Below are 16,947 nucleotides of genomic sequence, written 5' to 3'. Positions count from 1 at the left end.
GCTTCATCTCCCGGAGCTCCTCGGTGAACCAAGGAGGCCTCCGGGATCCGCCGACCCGGAGGGGCCGTAGTGGCGCAATCCAGTCAAGAGACTCCGATGCTGCCGAGTGCCAGGCAGCAACAAGAGTCTCCGCCGAACTGTGGGCGAGAGTATCAGGAATATCCCCAAGCTCCGTCTGGAACCTTAGAGGGTCCATAGGTCGCCTGGGGCAGAACCACCTGGTCGGTTCCTCCTCCCTACGGTGGGGGTTTGGCCTCCGGAAGTCTAGCCTCAGTAGGCAGTGGTCTGACCACGACAGGGGTATGATCTCATTACCCCTCAGACCAAGATCACAAATCCACTGCTCTGAGAGGAATACGAGGTCGAGTGTGTGACCCGCTGAGTGGGTTGGGCCTCTAATTACCTGGGTCAAGCCCATGGCTGTCATGGAGGCCATGAACTCCTGCGCTCCATCAGAGTGTTCACCGAGCGAAGGCAAATTGAAGTCCCCCAGAACCATAAGCCTATGGAACTCAATTGCTAGCTCGGCTACCGACTCGAGGAGCGAGGGGAGGGCTGCTGCAACGCAGTTGGGAGGCAGGTACGTTAGCAGCAGACCCACTTGACCCTTGAGGTCCAACTTCACCAGTAGGGACTCACACCCGACAAGCTCCGGAGCAGGGATCCTACGAGGTACCAAAGACTCCCGGACAACAATAGCCACACCGCCACCCCTTCCCTGGGCTCTCGGCTGATGAAGCACCTGAAATCCGTCTGGGCACATCTCTACGAGGGGGACTCCTCCCTCCGTGCCCAGCCATGTCTCAGTAATACATGCCAGGTCTGCCCTCTCGTCTAAAATTAAGTCCCGGACGAGAGGAGCCTTGTGTACAACAGACCTGGCATTTAGCGACAGCAGCCTGAGATAATATTTATATCTGCATTTCCAGATTTTAATCCTTTGCATCCACAATTCACTGTGTACTGCAATCCAGTTCGTGGGGTGGGGTGGGAAGGGAAATGTCCTTAACTCTGAACTCTCATGCTCTGCAGAACAGCTGAGTATTGTGTTAGTGAAGAATTCTGGATTAGAAAGACTGAATGTTTTCTTTTCTGACATTGTGTGCACTATGATTCCCTTTTAGAAAGTCATACATGTACCTCATTCCACCTTATGTAAAACATTTGATTCTGCCCCACACTCCTAGCATTTCACCTTTTCTCATCCCTTTCACATTTCTGAATCTCACACCTCATGTTATTGTTTGTTCAGACCTCACCAAAGGATACTGTTGACTAAGCATCACCCTTGGTGTCAGTTCCAGCTGACCTGAGGAATTCCCACCCAACCAGGCCCAGAAGCTAAGGACAGGAACAGTTCAGCTTCCTGCTCTTGTTGGTGTTTCCCTTCCAGCTGGAACCAGGACAGGTGGGAGGCAGGAACACATTTCTCAATTCTCCATTGCAGGCTTCCACATCTTTTAGATACAATAGGAATCTCTTTGCTAGGGTGTAGCAATCTAGATGTGAAATTTAGGGAGTAAGGAAGGCAGGGGATTAAATGTTTCCTTACACAAAATACTATCGTTGAATGGAGAACATCTCCTGTCTTAAATCCAACTTCTCGCCAGACTGAAGGACTGCATAGAAAGAGTTCAAGTCAGAAAAAACCCAGATCAACTTTCTTCCTTTCAACAAATCATCTCCTGGCAAGATTCTCACAACATGCTAAACCCTAAACTGAAATTAACAAAACACAATCGTTGTGTTCACACAGAATATTATGCCCTCTCCTTGTCATGCCCCTGTCGGAGCCTGAATCTGTGGAGGAGGACGAATAGGAGCTGGGGCCTACGGAGGTTGAGGGGGCAGGTTCGTTGGCTTTGGAGGAATTCGGGGAGGAGCAGGACGGGCCAGCCCCAGGTCCCTCTGGCTTGGGACAGCTTGCCAGCAGGGAGGAACGGGGGTAGGATGACTGAGAGAGGACAGGCTATGGAAATGAGGAGCGACAAAGCTCAGATGATGAGCAAGGACTGCCCCCTCCTGATCCCTGAGCATAGAGAGTGGAAAGGAGGCAGGAACAGTGCAGGCCGACCCAACAACTCGTGAGGAGAGCACCCCACCCCTCTTCACAGGGCACACCTGGGGACTGAGACTTAAGGAGATGCTGTGGGGAGGGGACAAATTTGTCAGGAACAAATGCTGAATTTGTGCAATTTTGTGTGCCGTTGCCGACATCTGGAATTTGCAGGACTTCTTGCTTTATTCCTTGTTTTGTGGACTCATTGCTTTCTTCCTTGCTTCATGGATTTATTGCCTTGTTCTTTTGCCTTGTTTTGAAACAGTTGTGCTAACAGCCTTTTGCTGGACTCCTCGCAGCCAGAGACTGCTATGCATGTGAGAGAGCTTTGCTTCAGGACTTGCCATAAATGTGGGAGTGTTCGAGGGAAAGTTGGAGGAATAAAGGGATGTCTTGAACTATCAGCTGACTGTGTTGCCTTTGTGCCTTATCCCGGGTGATCACACTCCTCCCAAATAATCCCTTTTATAGTTTAATGCGAATTCACACAATATATTTCTTAGAAATACTGGCCCATAATCTATATAGACTGATCTGATATGTTGGGCAAACCCCACAATTATATGATCTCTGGATCATAGTTTTGGCTTGACTACTAAGGATCAACCATTGACTGCTATTCTGTATTGGTTTAAAGGCCAGCCTGACTATATAAAAAACGGTGTGGACCACAGCATGAATTCATGCAATCCAGCCGCCAGAGAGAAAAGACCCCAACCCTGTGAGACAACACACACCATCAACTGCAATGCCTGTTCAAATAGCACTTTCTCAGACTTCAACATGATGCATGATGCACTTCTTTAAAAGCTTGGTTAACAATAACTTACCCAATGTGATTGGTCCTTAAAGAGATCTCCAACTCCCTCAGCACTTTGGTAGATTCCTGCACCCTCCGACGGAACTTCTGTAAGCATAAATAGCTCCTTGTTCTAGTACTATACAGCACAATCATTTATTTAGACAAATGAACCATAATTGCAGGGGCAGGATTGTCCATCCATTTCCTTTTCTATCACGCTTCATATCCCTCCCTTTTTGCTTATAAGAAAATAATTTTACCATTAGTTATAGATAGTCATCAACAAGATGGATATTTCCATATGTCAGAATGACTTGGGCTTGATTCAATGGTCACTGTATGTTTTTTGTTGTTGCTGAGTACAAATAAAATATTTCTTCTGTAAAGCAAGGCCTGCACTGCAGACGTCCAGTGGTATGAAGACTGTGTGTAGAAGTGCCCACAGAGTCTAGTTTGCGTGTTCAGCACTGCCAAATTGCTTCCTGCCCAGTGAATTAGTAGATAGATCACCACAACTTGTGGGGCTGTAGAATATATTTATTTTTCACAACTACAATTGTGGTAACTGCCACTCCAATGACGTATCCCTTATACAGGTAGTCTTTAACTTACAACCACAATTGGGACCAGAATTTCCATGGCTAGCAAGGCAGTTGTTAAGTGAGTCGCCCTTAATTTTAAGGCCTTTTTGTGCCACAGTTGTTGAATGAACCACCACAGTTATTAAATGAATCAGGCAGTCATTAAGTTAATCCATGCCCCCCCACCTTTGACTTAGCTTACTGGAAGTTGGCTAGAAAGATCGCATGACCCTGAGACCCTACAACTGTTGTAAAATATGTGCTGGTTGCCAAGTGCCAGAATTGATCGTGATTGTGGGGATGCTGCTACAGTTGTAAGTGGATAGGCTGGTCATTGCTTTTTCAGTGGATTATAACTTTGCATAGCCACTTGATTGATTTTAATTTGATGAGAGATAATATTCTGCTTGGGCCAATGTGTGGTATAGTATATATTTTGGTATTCCAAAAAATGTTTTGGTATTCCATAAAGTGTGGGGGAGGGGAGCGGGGAGCTGTTTCTTTGGTCACCATTCTCCAAACAATGGAAGTCATTTTAGCCTTAGAGTAATTTTATTGTCACTTTAAATGTACACTAATTTGCATACATTAAAATGAAATTTCATTTCATATAGGGTCGTGGCGATATGCACCACATAAACATGATGAGAAAAAAATTACGCATATATTATAGGACACAGGGAAACAACCCAGTCTTGCCGACTTTTCGACGAGGTCCCACTCGCCATCTTCAGGCTGGTGCCCTCGGCTTTGTGCTTGTGCGAGCAAAGTGTGATCGGAGCTGCCGTCTTTCTATAAATATTGGTGGGGGTGTGTGGAGTGCTGGCTTTGTTGCTGTAAGCAGGTTAGTTGGCTGTGTTGTTACATCTTGATTAGTTGATGGAGTTGACGTATGCAGATTAGTCAGTTATTTCATAACAGCCTGTGTGGCTAAGGTACTAGCTGTGTGCCTATTAGTCTTTTGTGTTGTAACGATCTGGGTAATGTGCTGTGTGATGAAATCCTGAGCTCTAGTGTAGTTGTAACATCCTGAACCTTTGCGTTGTAACCTCCTGAGTTCTGTGATGTAATGTCCTGAGCAGATGGCTGTGATGTAACATCCCGGGCTTTGGTTTGGCTCCAAATTTGCAGTCTGGCCATGTGTTCATGGCATGTGTCAGTTTGCTCTGTGTGGGGGTCGGAGGGGATGCAGCAGTTGGTGATGCCGCCATGGTTTGGCTTCTGGATGGTGGTTGCATTTCATCTATGGGATGGGTTTGGGTTTGAGTCTGGTGAGGGTGGTTGGTGGTGGTATCCTGTGTTGTACTGGGTCCGGTGTCGGTTTTCGTGGCTGGGACTCGTTTGTTGACTAGGGCTAGTTTCCACACACAAACACACCAATATTTATAGAAAGACGGCAGCTCCGATCATGCTTTGCTCGTACAAGCACGAAGCCGAAGGCACCAGCCTGAAGATGGCGAGTGGGACCTCATCGAAACGTCGCCAAGATACTCTCAATCTTACACGGGAAAAGACCTGCATACCTGTACCCGTGAAAATCTAAGAATATATAAATAAATAAATAAATAAATAACTGTGTGTGTGTGTGTGTGTTATGTGTTATGTCAAAGCACTCGGTGTGCCCAAATATGGGAGGGAGCATACTGCTTCCCCTATTTATCAGCACAAATGCTATATAGACACATGGCGAGAAAAATTAATCTTGCGAGTTTACCAACCGGATTAAATCATTCTTTTAAGGCTTACCTTTCGGGTAACACCTGGATCGAGGAAACTCTTCAATTTCTGTATATATGTATGGGGTGGATTCTTCACTTGAAACCTTTCCTGTTCCACATTGGGTAGGGAAAAAGAAATGGAGGGAAGAGGTAAAGGAAATTATTGTGTATGCAAGAAGTCTTTGAAAGACAGCATTGGAATGCTGCATTGTGGATTTATTAATTCAAGAATTCTCCCCTCAGCATATAAGGGAGAGCCCTCACTTGCATTGAAAGCATGCCAGCCAAGGACTCAACTTAGCTACCTGCTAATCCAAATAGCAGATGCTTCTTTGTGTCTGCTTTCCTAATAAACATGAAAGGAAAGCCATTTTCATTTTGTGCTCCACCCAGATTTCCCCCCACCCCTCTGGCTCCTCAACAGCCCTTTTCTTGTGCTCACATGTTTTAAAAGTCTGTCCCTATAAGTTCAAGATTGTAAGACTAGGCACAATTGCTCTGTTAGAGAGTTTTACTTCTAAGTGTGCAGGAATATAGGTTCAGATTGCAAATAATCAAACTGGAAACCATTTTCTTATCAAAGTGCCTGCCTGCTCATAGACCTGCAAAAAGAATATTCTGAATTCATGAACAAATAAATGGATCGAGTTTGGGCATTTAAATAGTGGCTACTACTGCAAGATCAAAGGCCTTTGTGTATGAGATTGGTGATTATGTTAATGCCCTACATTTAGCTTTGATCAAATATAGTTATCAGCCTGATCCAGCAGCCTCCTTTAATTCTACGTAGCATCCATTTGCATCCATATGTTTGGATGTAGGAGGTTTTGGTTTTTTTACAGGATTTGTTTTCCTCCCCAGATGGTTTCTCCTGATAGTTCATCTCATAAAAAGCAATTTTCCTTTAAAATAACCCAACCATTATCTCAGGGCCTCTGTGCCTCTGTACTGCTCTTAAAAAAAAAAAGCTGGGCTGAAGCACACAATCACTTTTCTTGGCAAAACGTTTCCAGTTTCAGAGCAGCACTGAAAGATGAGTTGCAATTGCTTTACACTTACATCCTGAATTACTCCAGGTTTGACACAGCCTTCAGCAAAATGTTTATTTTAATTTGTATGCCGCCCCACTCCCGAGGCCCTCTAATTAGCCATGTTCTATATTGACACCTCCTGCTTATTTGGCATCTGGGTCCAGGAACATATAAACCCTTGTGGGGTTTTTTTTTGTTTTGTTTTTTTGTTTGGTTTGGTTGTGGGTTTTTTTAGGGAAATAAGGGGAACATGTAGGGATGTGGTGGCTCAGTGGTTAAGACACTGAGGTTGTTGATCAGAAGGTTGGCAGTTCAACGGTTCAAATCCCTAGTGCCGCATAATGGAGTGAGCTCCTGTTACTTGTCCCAGCTTCTGCCAACCTAGCAGTTCGAAAGCATGTAAAAATGCAAGTAGAAAAATAGGAACCACCTTTGGTGGGAAGGTAACAGTGTTCTGTGCACCTTCGGTGTTTAGTCATGCAGGCCAGATGACCACGGAGACGTCTTCGGACAGCGCTGGCTCTTTGGCTTTGAAATGGAGATGAGCACAGCCCCCTAGAATCGGGAATGACTAGCACTTATGTGCGAGGGGAAACTTTAACCTTTACCCAAGGGAAGCATTAGCAATGAAACTTGTCTGGGCTCAATCAGTATTTTAGGGATACTCCATTAAAAAAATCCAGGCCTCTCTTGTATCTTTTAAGTGTTGTTCTCTATACTAGTGTTCCGTAAACTATTTTCTGAGACCCCTTCCCAGTTTTAAAGTTTATAAATATAATAAATATTTCTTGATATTTACCAAATTAAACATTAACATTGATACAATTGCTGCCATTACATTTCTCACAATCATTTGACTGGACTTACTATTACAATATAACATTTCTGGCAAATTATTTTGATTTTGTAGACCCTTGAGAAGGTCTTGGAGGACCCCCAGGATCCTCAGACCAGACTTTGAAAAACGCTGCTCTAAAAAATATTAAATTGACCAAAAATGTCCAGAAAATAAAAAAAGCATTTCTTTTCTTCAGTTTGTAACGGAGCTTTACCTAGATCAAGTGTAGAAATTTCCCATTACTGACAAGGATAACAGGGACTATTCCTAGATGCCAAAGACTTCAGCAACCATGCATAAAAAGAGCATTCAGATAAGGAGATGTTGTCTGATCTTTTAAAGGAAAACAAAGCTCTGAGATCAAGGGGACCACATGTTATTTCTGGCAATAGTCCTCTTGAGTCATAAGCTGATGTGCCCTGACATGTTATGTCTCTTTGGCAAAGTTAGTCTCCCTCCCTCTCCATCTTAGCTCCTACAGCCCTCTTACCTGGTCACAAATTAGATCCCATTTCTTCTCATTGTCATATTGCCTCAGAAGACGGGCCTTGTCAGGAGGGAGATTCATGGAGCTCTGTGGAAAGAAGCAGAGGGACAGGTAGTGAGGAGGCATACGAAACTGCCTTCTGCATCCCGCAATGCATCTTCAGAACTGGGTGTGTGGTAGAATGTATGCATTATGTGGTGTATATTCTGCAATGGGCTGCTGAGCAGAAGGCAGGGTTTATTTTATTTTATTTTATTATTATTTATATCCTTGCTTTATTTAATTTTTAAAAAGAACTCAAGGTGGCAAACATCCAACATACCACCCTCCTCCTATTCCCCCCACAATAACCCTGTGAGGTGGGTTGGGTTGAGACTGGCCCAAAGTCACCCAGCTAGCCTTCATGGTCAAGGCATGACTTGAACTCATCACTTCTTGCCCTCCCGCCTGGTGTCCTAATCACTAGACCAAACTTGCTTTTTAAAATGTTTTTTTTTTTTAAAACATTCATTTATTCAATCAGTCAGTCAGTCAGTCAGTCAGTCGGTCAGTCAGTCAAACCATTTATATAGCTGCCCATCTTGTATCAATCTCTGGATGGTTCTCAGACAACAATTAAAATAATTTCAATAATAAAACAAAATAATACATATATCTATTAAAACCAACATCATTACAAACCTGGCACCAAAATTAAGCTTCCATGTACATTCCTCATAAAATCCTCTCGCCCACTTCATCCTATCCCAGTACTTGGGAGCCTGATTTTAAGTATTTTTTGGAAGGCTAAGAGGGCAGAGGCCTGCCAAACTGCAAGGAGAAGGGCATTCCATAGGGCAGGGGCTGCTACAGAAACAGGCATGGTTCCTAGATTCCATAAGATGGTGATGTTTAAGAGAAGGTACTAGGAGCATGTGGGCTGGCAAACTTTCAAGACCCATGGGGACTGGATAGCAGAAGAATGTACTGGCTTGTCGAGAGTCCAGAATTTAAATCAAAACCACAGAGCATCCAGGACACTGAAGCTAATAGCCTTCTATTCGGCATCTTTGTGCAAAGACCAGCCTTTTGTTACAAGCTACAACTTTGACGGTGCCGTCCTGAGCATCTCTGTTAGGAAGGCAAGCACACTGAGTTTTGTGGGATGTCCCGGGTGATTGCATATTGGATTGTAGTTCAAACATTTCATTTTGTGCAATTTGCGGAAAGGGTATGTTTAAACACTTGTAAATCTTAGGACAGGGGTCAGCAAACTGCGGCTCTGGAGCCTCATGTGGCTCTTTCCTCCTTCTGCTGCAGCTCCGTCACCAGTTGGCGCCACAATTTTGAGAGGAGCTTCGCGGGGGGGAGGGGAGAGAAACACAGTGCGCCAGGAGAAGACTCTATGGCAAGGGGAGGGTTTTTCAGTTGTCTCTACAATTGATAGGGCTTTCGGTTATGACAGGTAGAGGAAAAAGTACGCCGCGCTAGGAAGAGACTCTATGGTGAGGGAACTGGACTTCCGGTCAGCTCCAGAATTGAACAGGGGGCTTCCAGTTAGGACCTTTGTGGCTCCCGCTGTTTTCTTTTCTGTGGGAAATGAGTCCAAATGGCTCTTTGAGTGTTTAAGTTTGCCAACCCCTGTCTTAGGACAAACCTGTCTCCCTCCCTGTCAAAATTAATTTCTCCTGAATGTCCATAACCAAATTTTTTCTGAGCCTTGCTCCAATGTCTACCATCCAACAAAGGGAGATTCTAATCCCTGGAGGAGGGTTTTTGGGGGAGAAGCAGCTTGGTTAAGGGACTATTTTTCCCAGGCAGCTTTGCTAGTTCTCTTTTCACATATTTACATTTATTTACAGGTGCTATAGGCCACTCCAATTCTGAATATATATTTATCTGACATCCATAAATCTGTAAATTTCTCAGCATCTGATGATTAATTGTTTATTACCCTCAATTTCCTTAAACAAATTATGTCCTCTTGGATTTCTGTTTTTATATCTGCATTTTTACTGTAAGATTGTTTTATTTTATTTATTTATTTATTTTATTTATTTGTCTTGTATGCTGCCCACTCCCGGAGGACTCCGGGCGGCTCACAAAAGACAAGGGAAAGGGGGGAATGAGACAAAGACAACATATTAAAAACAGAACCAACATTCACAATTTCTGTGGAGGTAGATGCTTCTCAGCTCCCCCCAGCCTGCTGGAACAGCCAGGACTTGGTGGCTTTGTGGAAGGCCGGGAGGGTATTTTCTATTTTGTTTTGGATGTCTTTCATTATTGTTTATTTATTAAATTTATAGGTCACCCATTTTACTCCACAAAGCAACCCTTTTATGTTTATGTACTTTTTTTAATGACAGAAACTTGAAACCAACCATGGAGTTCATGGGATTATTTTAGGCCAAACTTTCTCAAATATTTTGTCTTCCACTTCCTTTCTCCTGTTTGTTCTGATCTAGAAACATGGGGTTCCAACTTTGGAATATGTTTTGTTTGTCAAAGATAACTCAAATGTTCCACCATCAGGACAGATCACCCCAACTTTACTAGCGTGATCTGACCACCTAGTGGCAATTCAAACTGTGAGATGGAAGAATAGTGCATGTCAAGATTAGATCACTTCCAATAAAATCAGGCATTCCATGAATAGCAATGGATGGATGGTTAGAATAGGCAATGCTGAAATGATAACAGGTGGAGTTGTTGGGCTGGGTGGTAGAAAGCTTTGAAAGCTGGTCCAATGTATCTGGAAGAAACCAGGTTGGAGAAGCTTGGCTCTCATTTCTCTTTCCCTTTAAGAATGATATCTGCAGCAAAGAAAAACCTCATGGAAGAGAAAATTCTATTCTATTCTATTCCTATGGTATTCCCATCCTATCCTATCCTATCCCATCCCATCCCATCCCATCCCATCCCATATTCATCTCTGATCTCAGTGTATCGAACAGATATGATAGCTTTAGGCTTAACTAGAAATAATAACTCAAATGAGAAAGTGAAATGAAAGTGCCTTACTATAAAGTATTCTGATTCACACCACTTGTTCACCTATCCATTAATTTGTGCTTTGACTAGAAACCCTTTTTCCCATCCTGAAAGCTTCAGGCAAGGTTTTCTCTTAACAATCTGAAATAATTATACATTGACTCAGAACTGCTATGGATCCAACATCTGCCTTTATTATCCAGGTTTGTTTGTTTACATTATGGTAGGAAGTGAACAGAAGGTAGTTTGAAAAGAGAAGACCGTTTCTTACATCTGCACTCTTTCTATTCTTGTACTTTTTAGTTGCTCTATAACACAGTAAGACAAAATTAGTTTACCCACATACAGTACTGGAAGAAGCTAATCATCTCTCAAACCATGTGTACCTTTTAAAAATTGCAACGTGTCACAGTCGAATCCAGGGGTGGTTGCTGCCAGCATTACTGCAAATGATCTGTGCGCATGCGCATTTGCATCTAAAAAAGTCTGTGCATGCGCAAAATGTTTAAAAAGGGGGGAAATTACATTTGCAATGAAAATTGTTCTGAGCAGAACCGAAAATCAAGATGGTAGTGCCTTAGGAGAACTGGTTCGGGGGCGTGCCAGGCCTGGGTCGCTGCCAATTCCAGTGACTCAGGCCGCCAAATTACTACCAGTTCAGCCAAACTGGTGCAAACCAGTAGGAACCCACCTCTGGTCAAATCCCAAAAAGGAGCTTGTGGTATTATGGATATACTGTCCATGTAGGCATGAAATTGTCTTGCGTACTGTCAATGCTTCTGGCTCTAGTTTTCTCCAGATATTAAAGCTGCAAGACTTGACTGATTTCTTCATGCTCAAAATAAGACCTAGAAGTTTTCCTCTAAAGGTCTGAAACTGGAAACCATCTGTTTCTAAGATTAGGGCGGGTTAAAAAAAAAATTCAATTCCTTGCCTCATTCAGTGGTAAAAATTTCCAGTGTCTAAATCTGTGTCTATGTGTAAGTTACATGTAAGCCTTCAAGTCAGTTTTGATTCTTGCAAACTACAAGGACAAGTCCATGCAACCTTCTAGGCAACATTTTCAGAAATGGCCTATCTTCCCCTCCTCCTTCCGAGGATTAAAATGAATGGCTCAAAGTTACCCAGTTGGCTTCTATATAGATGCAGGACAAAAACTCAGGCCTTTCCACTCCAAGGTCAGCACTTTAACCACTACACCAAATTGGCTTTTTTACATGGATATTTGGGATGCGGTGGCTCAATGGCTAAGACGCTGAGCTTGTTGATCAGAAAGGTTGGCAATTTGGCGGTTTGAAGTCCTAGCGCTGCGTAACAGAATGAGTTCCCGTTACTAGTCCCAGCTTCTGCCAACCTAGTAGTTCGAAAGCATATAAAAATGAAAGTAGAAAAATAAACCATATTTGGTTGGAAGGTAGCAGCATTCTGCGTCCCTTCGCCATTTAGTCATGCCGGCCCCATGATCACATAGACGTCTTCGGACAACGCTGGCTCTTCGGCTTTGAAATAGAGATGAGCACCGCCGCCTAGAGTCAGGAACGACTAACACATATGTGTGAGGGAACTTTTATCTTTCCATTGATATTTGGATAATCTTTGACTTACAACAGTTTGCTCAGTGACCATTTAAAGTTACAATGACACAGAAAAAAGTGACTCATGAATGTTTTTCACCCTTACAACCGTTTCAGCACTCCCCTGGTCACACGATCATAATTCAGATGCTTGGCAACTGAGTCATATTTATGACGATTATAGTGTCCCCTGGTCCTCTGATCACCTTTTGTGACCTTTTGACAAACCAAGTCAATGGAGAAAACCAGATTCACTTAACAATAGTGTTACTAGTTTAACAACTGCAGTGATTCACTTAGCAACTGTGGCAAGAAAAGTTGTAAAATGAGGCAAAACTCAACATATGTCTCACTTAGCAACAGAAATTTTGGGCTCAATCGTGGTCATAGGTCGAGGACTACCTGCATTGTACATCACAAGTTCTCACTGATCTAAGGTTTTACAAGTTTTGCAAGAGGTTCAGGCATGCTTAATACTATACAGCTGTACAGGAATGATCCCCAAGCTACATATTTCCCCTCTCACGTTCAGCCACATTTCTTCCCTCCTGCCCTTCTTCTGTAAATAAGTAGAATATAATGCTTTTAGCCAACAATATCTGCCAGAAGGAGACTCTTTTATTTTTCCTAGGCAAGGAGGCATTTGCTTTCAGGAAATGGCAAAAAAAAGACCTAAAAATAAAATCAAACATGACTCATTGCAGTACTGTCGTGCCCATGTGGTGGTCAGACTATGATACACTCAGCAGTTGAAACACTTCCAGAGTTTCATACTGACAATACAAGAAGTAGCTTCTGTAGATGCAAAAAGCTAAAAAACATATTTTGGGTTTAGGATTTTCCTCTTGCTATCCCAAAAACTGAGTTTGAAACTGTACAAATGTTTAGATTGGTTTCTACTTTAGAGAGGCAGATGAATAGGCATGATGATATCAGAGCATTTGTGGAGGTAAGGGAAGACTCCATTTTTGTTGGAGCATGACTTGATTCCCATTGGCAAGATTTTCATTACAGGTAAGTCCTTGACCTACAACCATAACTGAGCCCAAAATTTATCTTGCTAAGCAAGACGGTTATTTAAGTGAGTTTTACCCTGTTTTACGACCTTTCTTGACACAATTGTTAAGTAAATCAGTGCAGTTGTTAAGTTAGTAACAATTGTGAAGTAAACCTGGTTGCACTTTGGCAGTTCGATCCTCACCGGCTCAAGGTTGACTCAGCCTTCCATCCTTCCGAGGTGGGTAAAATGAGGACCCAGATTGTTGGGGACAAGAGGCTGACCCTGTAAATCACTTAGAGAGAGCTGTAAAAGCACTGTGAAGTGGTATATAACTCTAAGTGCTATTGCTATTCTCCATTGTCTTTGCTGGTTAGAAGGTCGCAAAAGGTGATCAACCGGCCTCAGGACACTTCAATCGTCATAAATATGAACCAGTTACCAGGCATCCAAATTTTGATCATGTGGCCAGGGGGTTGCTGCAAGGATCGTAAGTGTGAAAAACAGTCATAAGTCACTTCTTTTAGTGCTGTTGTAACTTGGAACAGTCACTAAGCGAACTGTTGTAAATCAAGCACTACCTGTACTGTATGTTATTTTTGATTTTTTTTTTAAAAAAAGGTAATCCCTCTGGGGTCTAAGGAAGACTTTAGAACACGGCTTTTATATAGCAATAGGAACAGCAGTCTTCTGCCAACCTAGCAGTTCAAAAACACGTAAAAAATGCAAGCAGAAAAATAAGAACCACGTTTGGTGGGAAGGTAAAAGCATTCCATGCGGTTTTGGCATTTAGTCATGCTGGCCACATGACCACAGAGACGTCTTCGGACAGTGCTGGCTCTTTGGCTTTGAAACGGAGATGAGCATCACCCCCTAGAGTTGGGAACGACTAGCACAAATGTGCGAGGGGAACCTTCACCATTACCTAGCAACAGCAGTAGCCTATATACTGCCCCATAGCTCATTATAGCACCCTCTTTACTACGTAAGCATTATTTGCAATTGCCCCCAACAATCTGGGTCCTCCTTTTACTGATCTCCGAAGGATGGAAGGCTGAGTCAACTTGAGCCCTGTCAGGACTGAACTCCAGGCTGTGGAGGTTATATACTAGGGAATAAATACTAGCAATCTGTATTAAAATATATTATACACCAAAGCACCAAATTAAATATGCTGCCTATGTTATATCCTTCTCTGACCTTGCTTTTATTCAGTCTATTGTAGAGCAGCACCACCTCGTCCCCCTAAACTTTGAAAATGCTGGAGTTGAGTCTGGCATAAGATAACATGTCTTTCAACTGTGAATTTAGAGAAAAAGGGATATCTCAGATGCATATGAGAATGACTTGAATAGAATTTTTCTGAGGTGTGTGTTTATTTTTAGATACTTGCTTTGTGGACACCTGAGGGTTAGCTGCATCTTGGCAACATCAGTCATAAAAGGAAAGCCGAAAGGGGAGCAAATATTTCAAAGAGAGATGTCAATTGTTTTATGAGTTCGTGCTGTACAGGTGGCACTGTCTTAAATCATCAACTTTTTCCAAGGCTGGAATCTCTTTAATTTTGGGATTCACTCATCCTGCATGGAATTTGCCTCTTAAGAATATGATGGCAGAACATGTGACCTTTTCCAAGCATTCTGTAATGCAAGAGAACATGTACAGATTTCATAACCTGTCCCTCAAAACTGTCCTTCAAACCTGTCACTCAAAGGTAAAAAGGGAAAGGTTCCCCTCGTACATATATGCTTGTTGTTCCCGACTCCAGGGGGAGGTGCTCATCTCTGTTTCAAAGCCAAAGAGTCAGTGGTGTCGTAAGACGTATCCGTGGTCATGTGGCCGGCATGACTAAACACCAAAGGTGCATGGACGCTGTTACCTTCCCACGAAAGGTGGTTCCTATTTTTCTACTTGCATTTTTTATGTGCTTTCGAATTGCTAGGTTGGCAGAAGCTGGGACAAGTAATGGGAGCTCACTCCGTTATGCGGCGTTAGGGATTCGAACCGCCGAACTGCTGACCTTTCTGATCGACAAGCTCAGCGTCTTAGCCACTGAGCCATTACATCCCTCAAGCCTACATTAGAGAAAATCTGGTCGGGCCTTTTTTGTACGTAATGAACAGTCTACATAGCTCCTACCAATAGTAGTTCAATTAACTTTTTACCTGGCCATGCTATCTTCAGACTAGCATTGTGCCAAATTTTCCAATAGAATGTCCTGGCTATACAGTTCCGTGGAACGACAAAACCGCGGACCACTAAAGCGCGCCCGATTAAAGCGCGTACCTGATGTCATCAGCAGCGCGACAAATACGACCGCGGAGAAAAAAGGGCGCTTTAAAAAGCGCTTTTAAAGCAAGCCGACTCACGTAAAGGTAAGGATTAGGTTTAGGTTTAGGGTTAGGTTAAGGGTTAGGTTTAGGGTTAGGTTAAGGGTTAGCGTTAGGTTTAGCGTTAGGTTAAGGGTTAGGTTTAGGGTTAGGTTAAGGGTTAAGGGTTAGGTTTAGGGTTAGGTTTGGGGGGGGTTAGGTTTAGATTTACGCGTTAATTTTAACTTTACCGCTCACAGCGTGCTGTTTTCATCGCGCTGTGATGACGTCACGTACGCGCTTTCGTCGAGCGCGCTTTAGTCTACCGCGGTTTTGTGGTGGAACCATACAGTTCATATCCACAAACCATGGTGGACAGAAAGTTCAACCGAGATTTCTAGGTAATTTACATTAAACAGCAATAGTTTTGACATTCAAGTATTTAAGAATAGTGTATCAATTAAGCTGCCCCGGATTACCACATTTAAACTGTAGAGCTGTAGGCAGCTTTTTGTAAAGAGGTGGGTTTTTGTAGACGTTGAGCTCACTGTTGAGAACAGTCTTCTCACTGAACAAGCATTCAAATTGGACTTTGTTTATTGGGTATCTGTGGATTATTCTGAGCCATTCTTTATTTCACATCTGAATCTGGTGGGTGGATTGAATATTCAAATGGCGAGGGGGGGAGCAAAGTACATCCCACAAACCAAAATAAATCTTTTCAATCCAATCGCTAGTATAACACCTACTCTTTATTGTAGGGTTGCAACAGCATTCATTGGGCTATTTAGGCAACATTTGCTAATTAGGGATCCTGACTGAACAAAGCTGATGAGGGAGTTCCCACAGATAATAGCATCAGCAGAAAATTCTGGACTCCACCCTTAGGAGAATGACTGCATTGTGGATGGGTAAAATTAGGTGTCGGATTACAAGACCAAATGAAATGACAGGCGAAGCCTGGACATCATGTTAGAATAGATTTAAGAAATTAGTCCTTTCAAATCCTGAGCACTTTTAATTTTGCATTTTTAACATTAATTCAAAGTTATTATGGGAAAATATGTATATAGTATAAATACACAGGCTTGTACAAAATGTACACCATACATTAGAGAAAAACAGCTTGCCAAAGCTGTACACATTAGGAAATGGTTTGCAAAGATGCATATGTTAGGAAAATATGTATAAAAATGCACAGGACAAACTTCAGCAATTCTCAAACCAATAAAGGAAATTGAATGAACCACACTTAAAACTGGAGGGAGGGATGAGAAACTGGACAGATTTATCCATCTCTGCATTTTGTTATCTTTAAATACGCTCACACACTTTGTACCATTCACATCTTCTCCAGTTCTATACCCAGACATCCCCATGAATTTTGTGCCCAATTCACAAACTTTCCAGCCCAATCTATACCAGAGTTTTTCAAACTGGGCAACTTTAAAATGTGTGGCTCCAAAATCCCAGAATTCCCCAGCCAGCATGCATTCATACATCGTAAAATGGTCAAAGAGGACAAACCTTGTACTACATCATAGATACCCCTTTCTTCCATTCTATCATTCCTACTAC

At 42.8% G+C, this 16,947-nt stretch overlaps 1 protein-coding gene across 3 annotated transcripts in view; it reads right to left on the bottom strand.

The window, feature by feature from the left end:
- Positions 1-16,947, bottom strand: part of FMNL3 (formin like 3) — a 112,261-nt gene that overhangs the window by 50,084 nt on the left and 45,230 nt on the right. For all 3 annotated transcript variants that reach the window (XM_032209396.1, XM_032209398.1, XM_032209397.1), the window contains exons 2-4: positions 7,520-7,603; positions 5,189-5,269; positions 2,890-2,966 (exon numbers count right to left, since the gene is read on the bottom strand). In XM_032209396.1, the coding sequence (XP_032065287.1) occupies positions 2,890-2,966; positions 5,189-5,269; positions 7,520-7,603 (242 nt within the window). The remainder of the gene's footprint in view (positions 1-2,889; positions 2,967-5,188; positions 5,270-7,519; positions 7,604-16,947) is intronic.

Source organism: Thamnophis elegans, chromosome 2 (assembly GCF_009769535.1).
Source record: "Thamnophis elegans isolate rThaEle1 chromosome 2, rThaEle1.pri, whole genome shotgun sequence".
NCBI lineage: Eukaryota > Metazoa > Chordata > Lepidosauria > Squamata > Colubridae > Thamnophis > Thamnophis elegans.
Note: the sequence above shows the minus strand (reverse complement) of the source record. Positions and strands in the feature narration are given on the sequence as shown.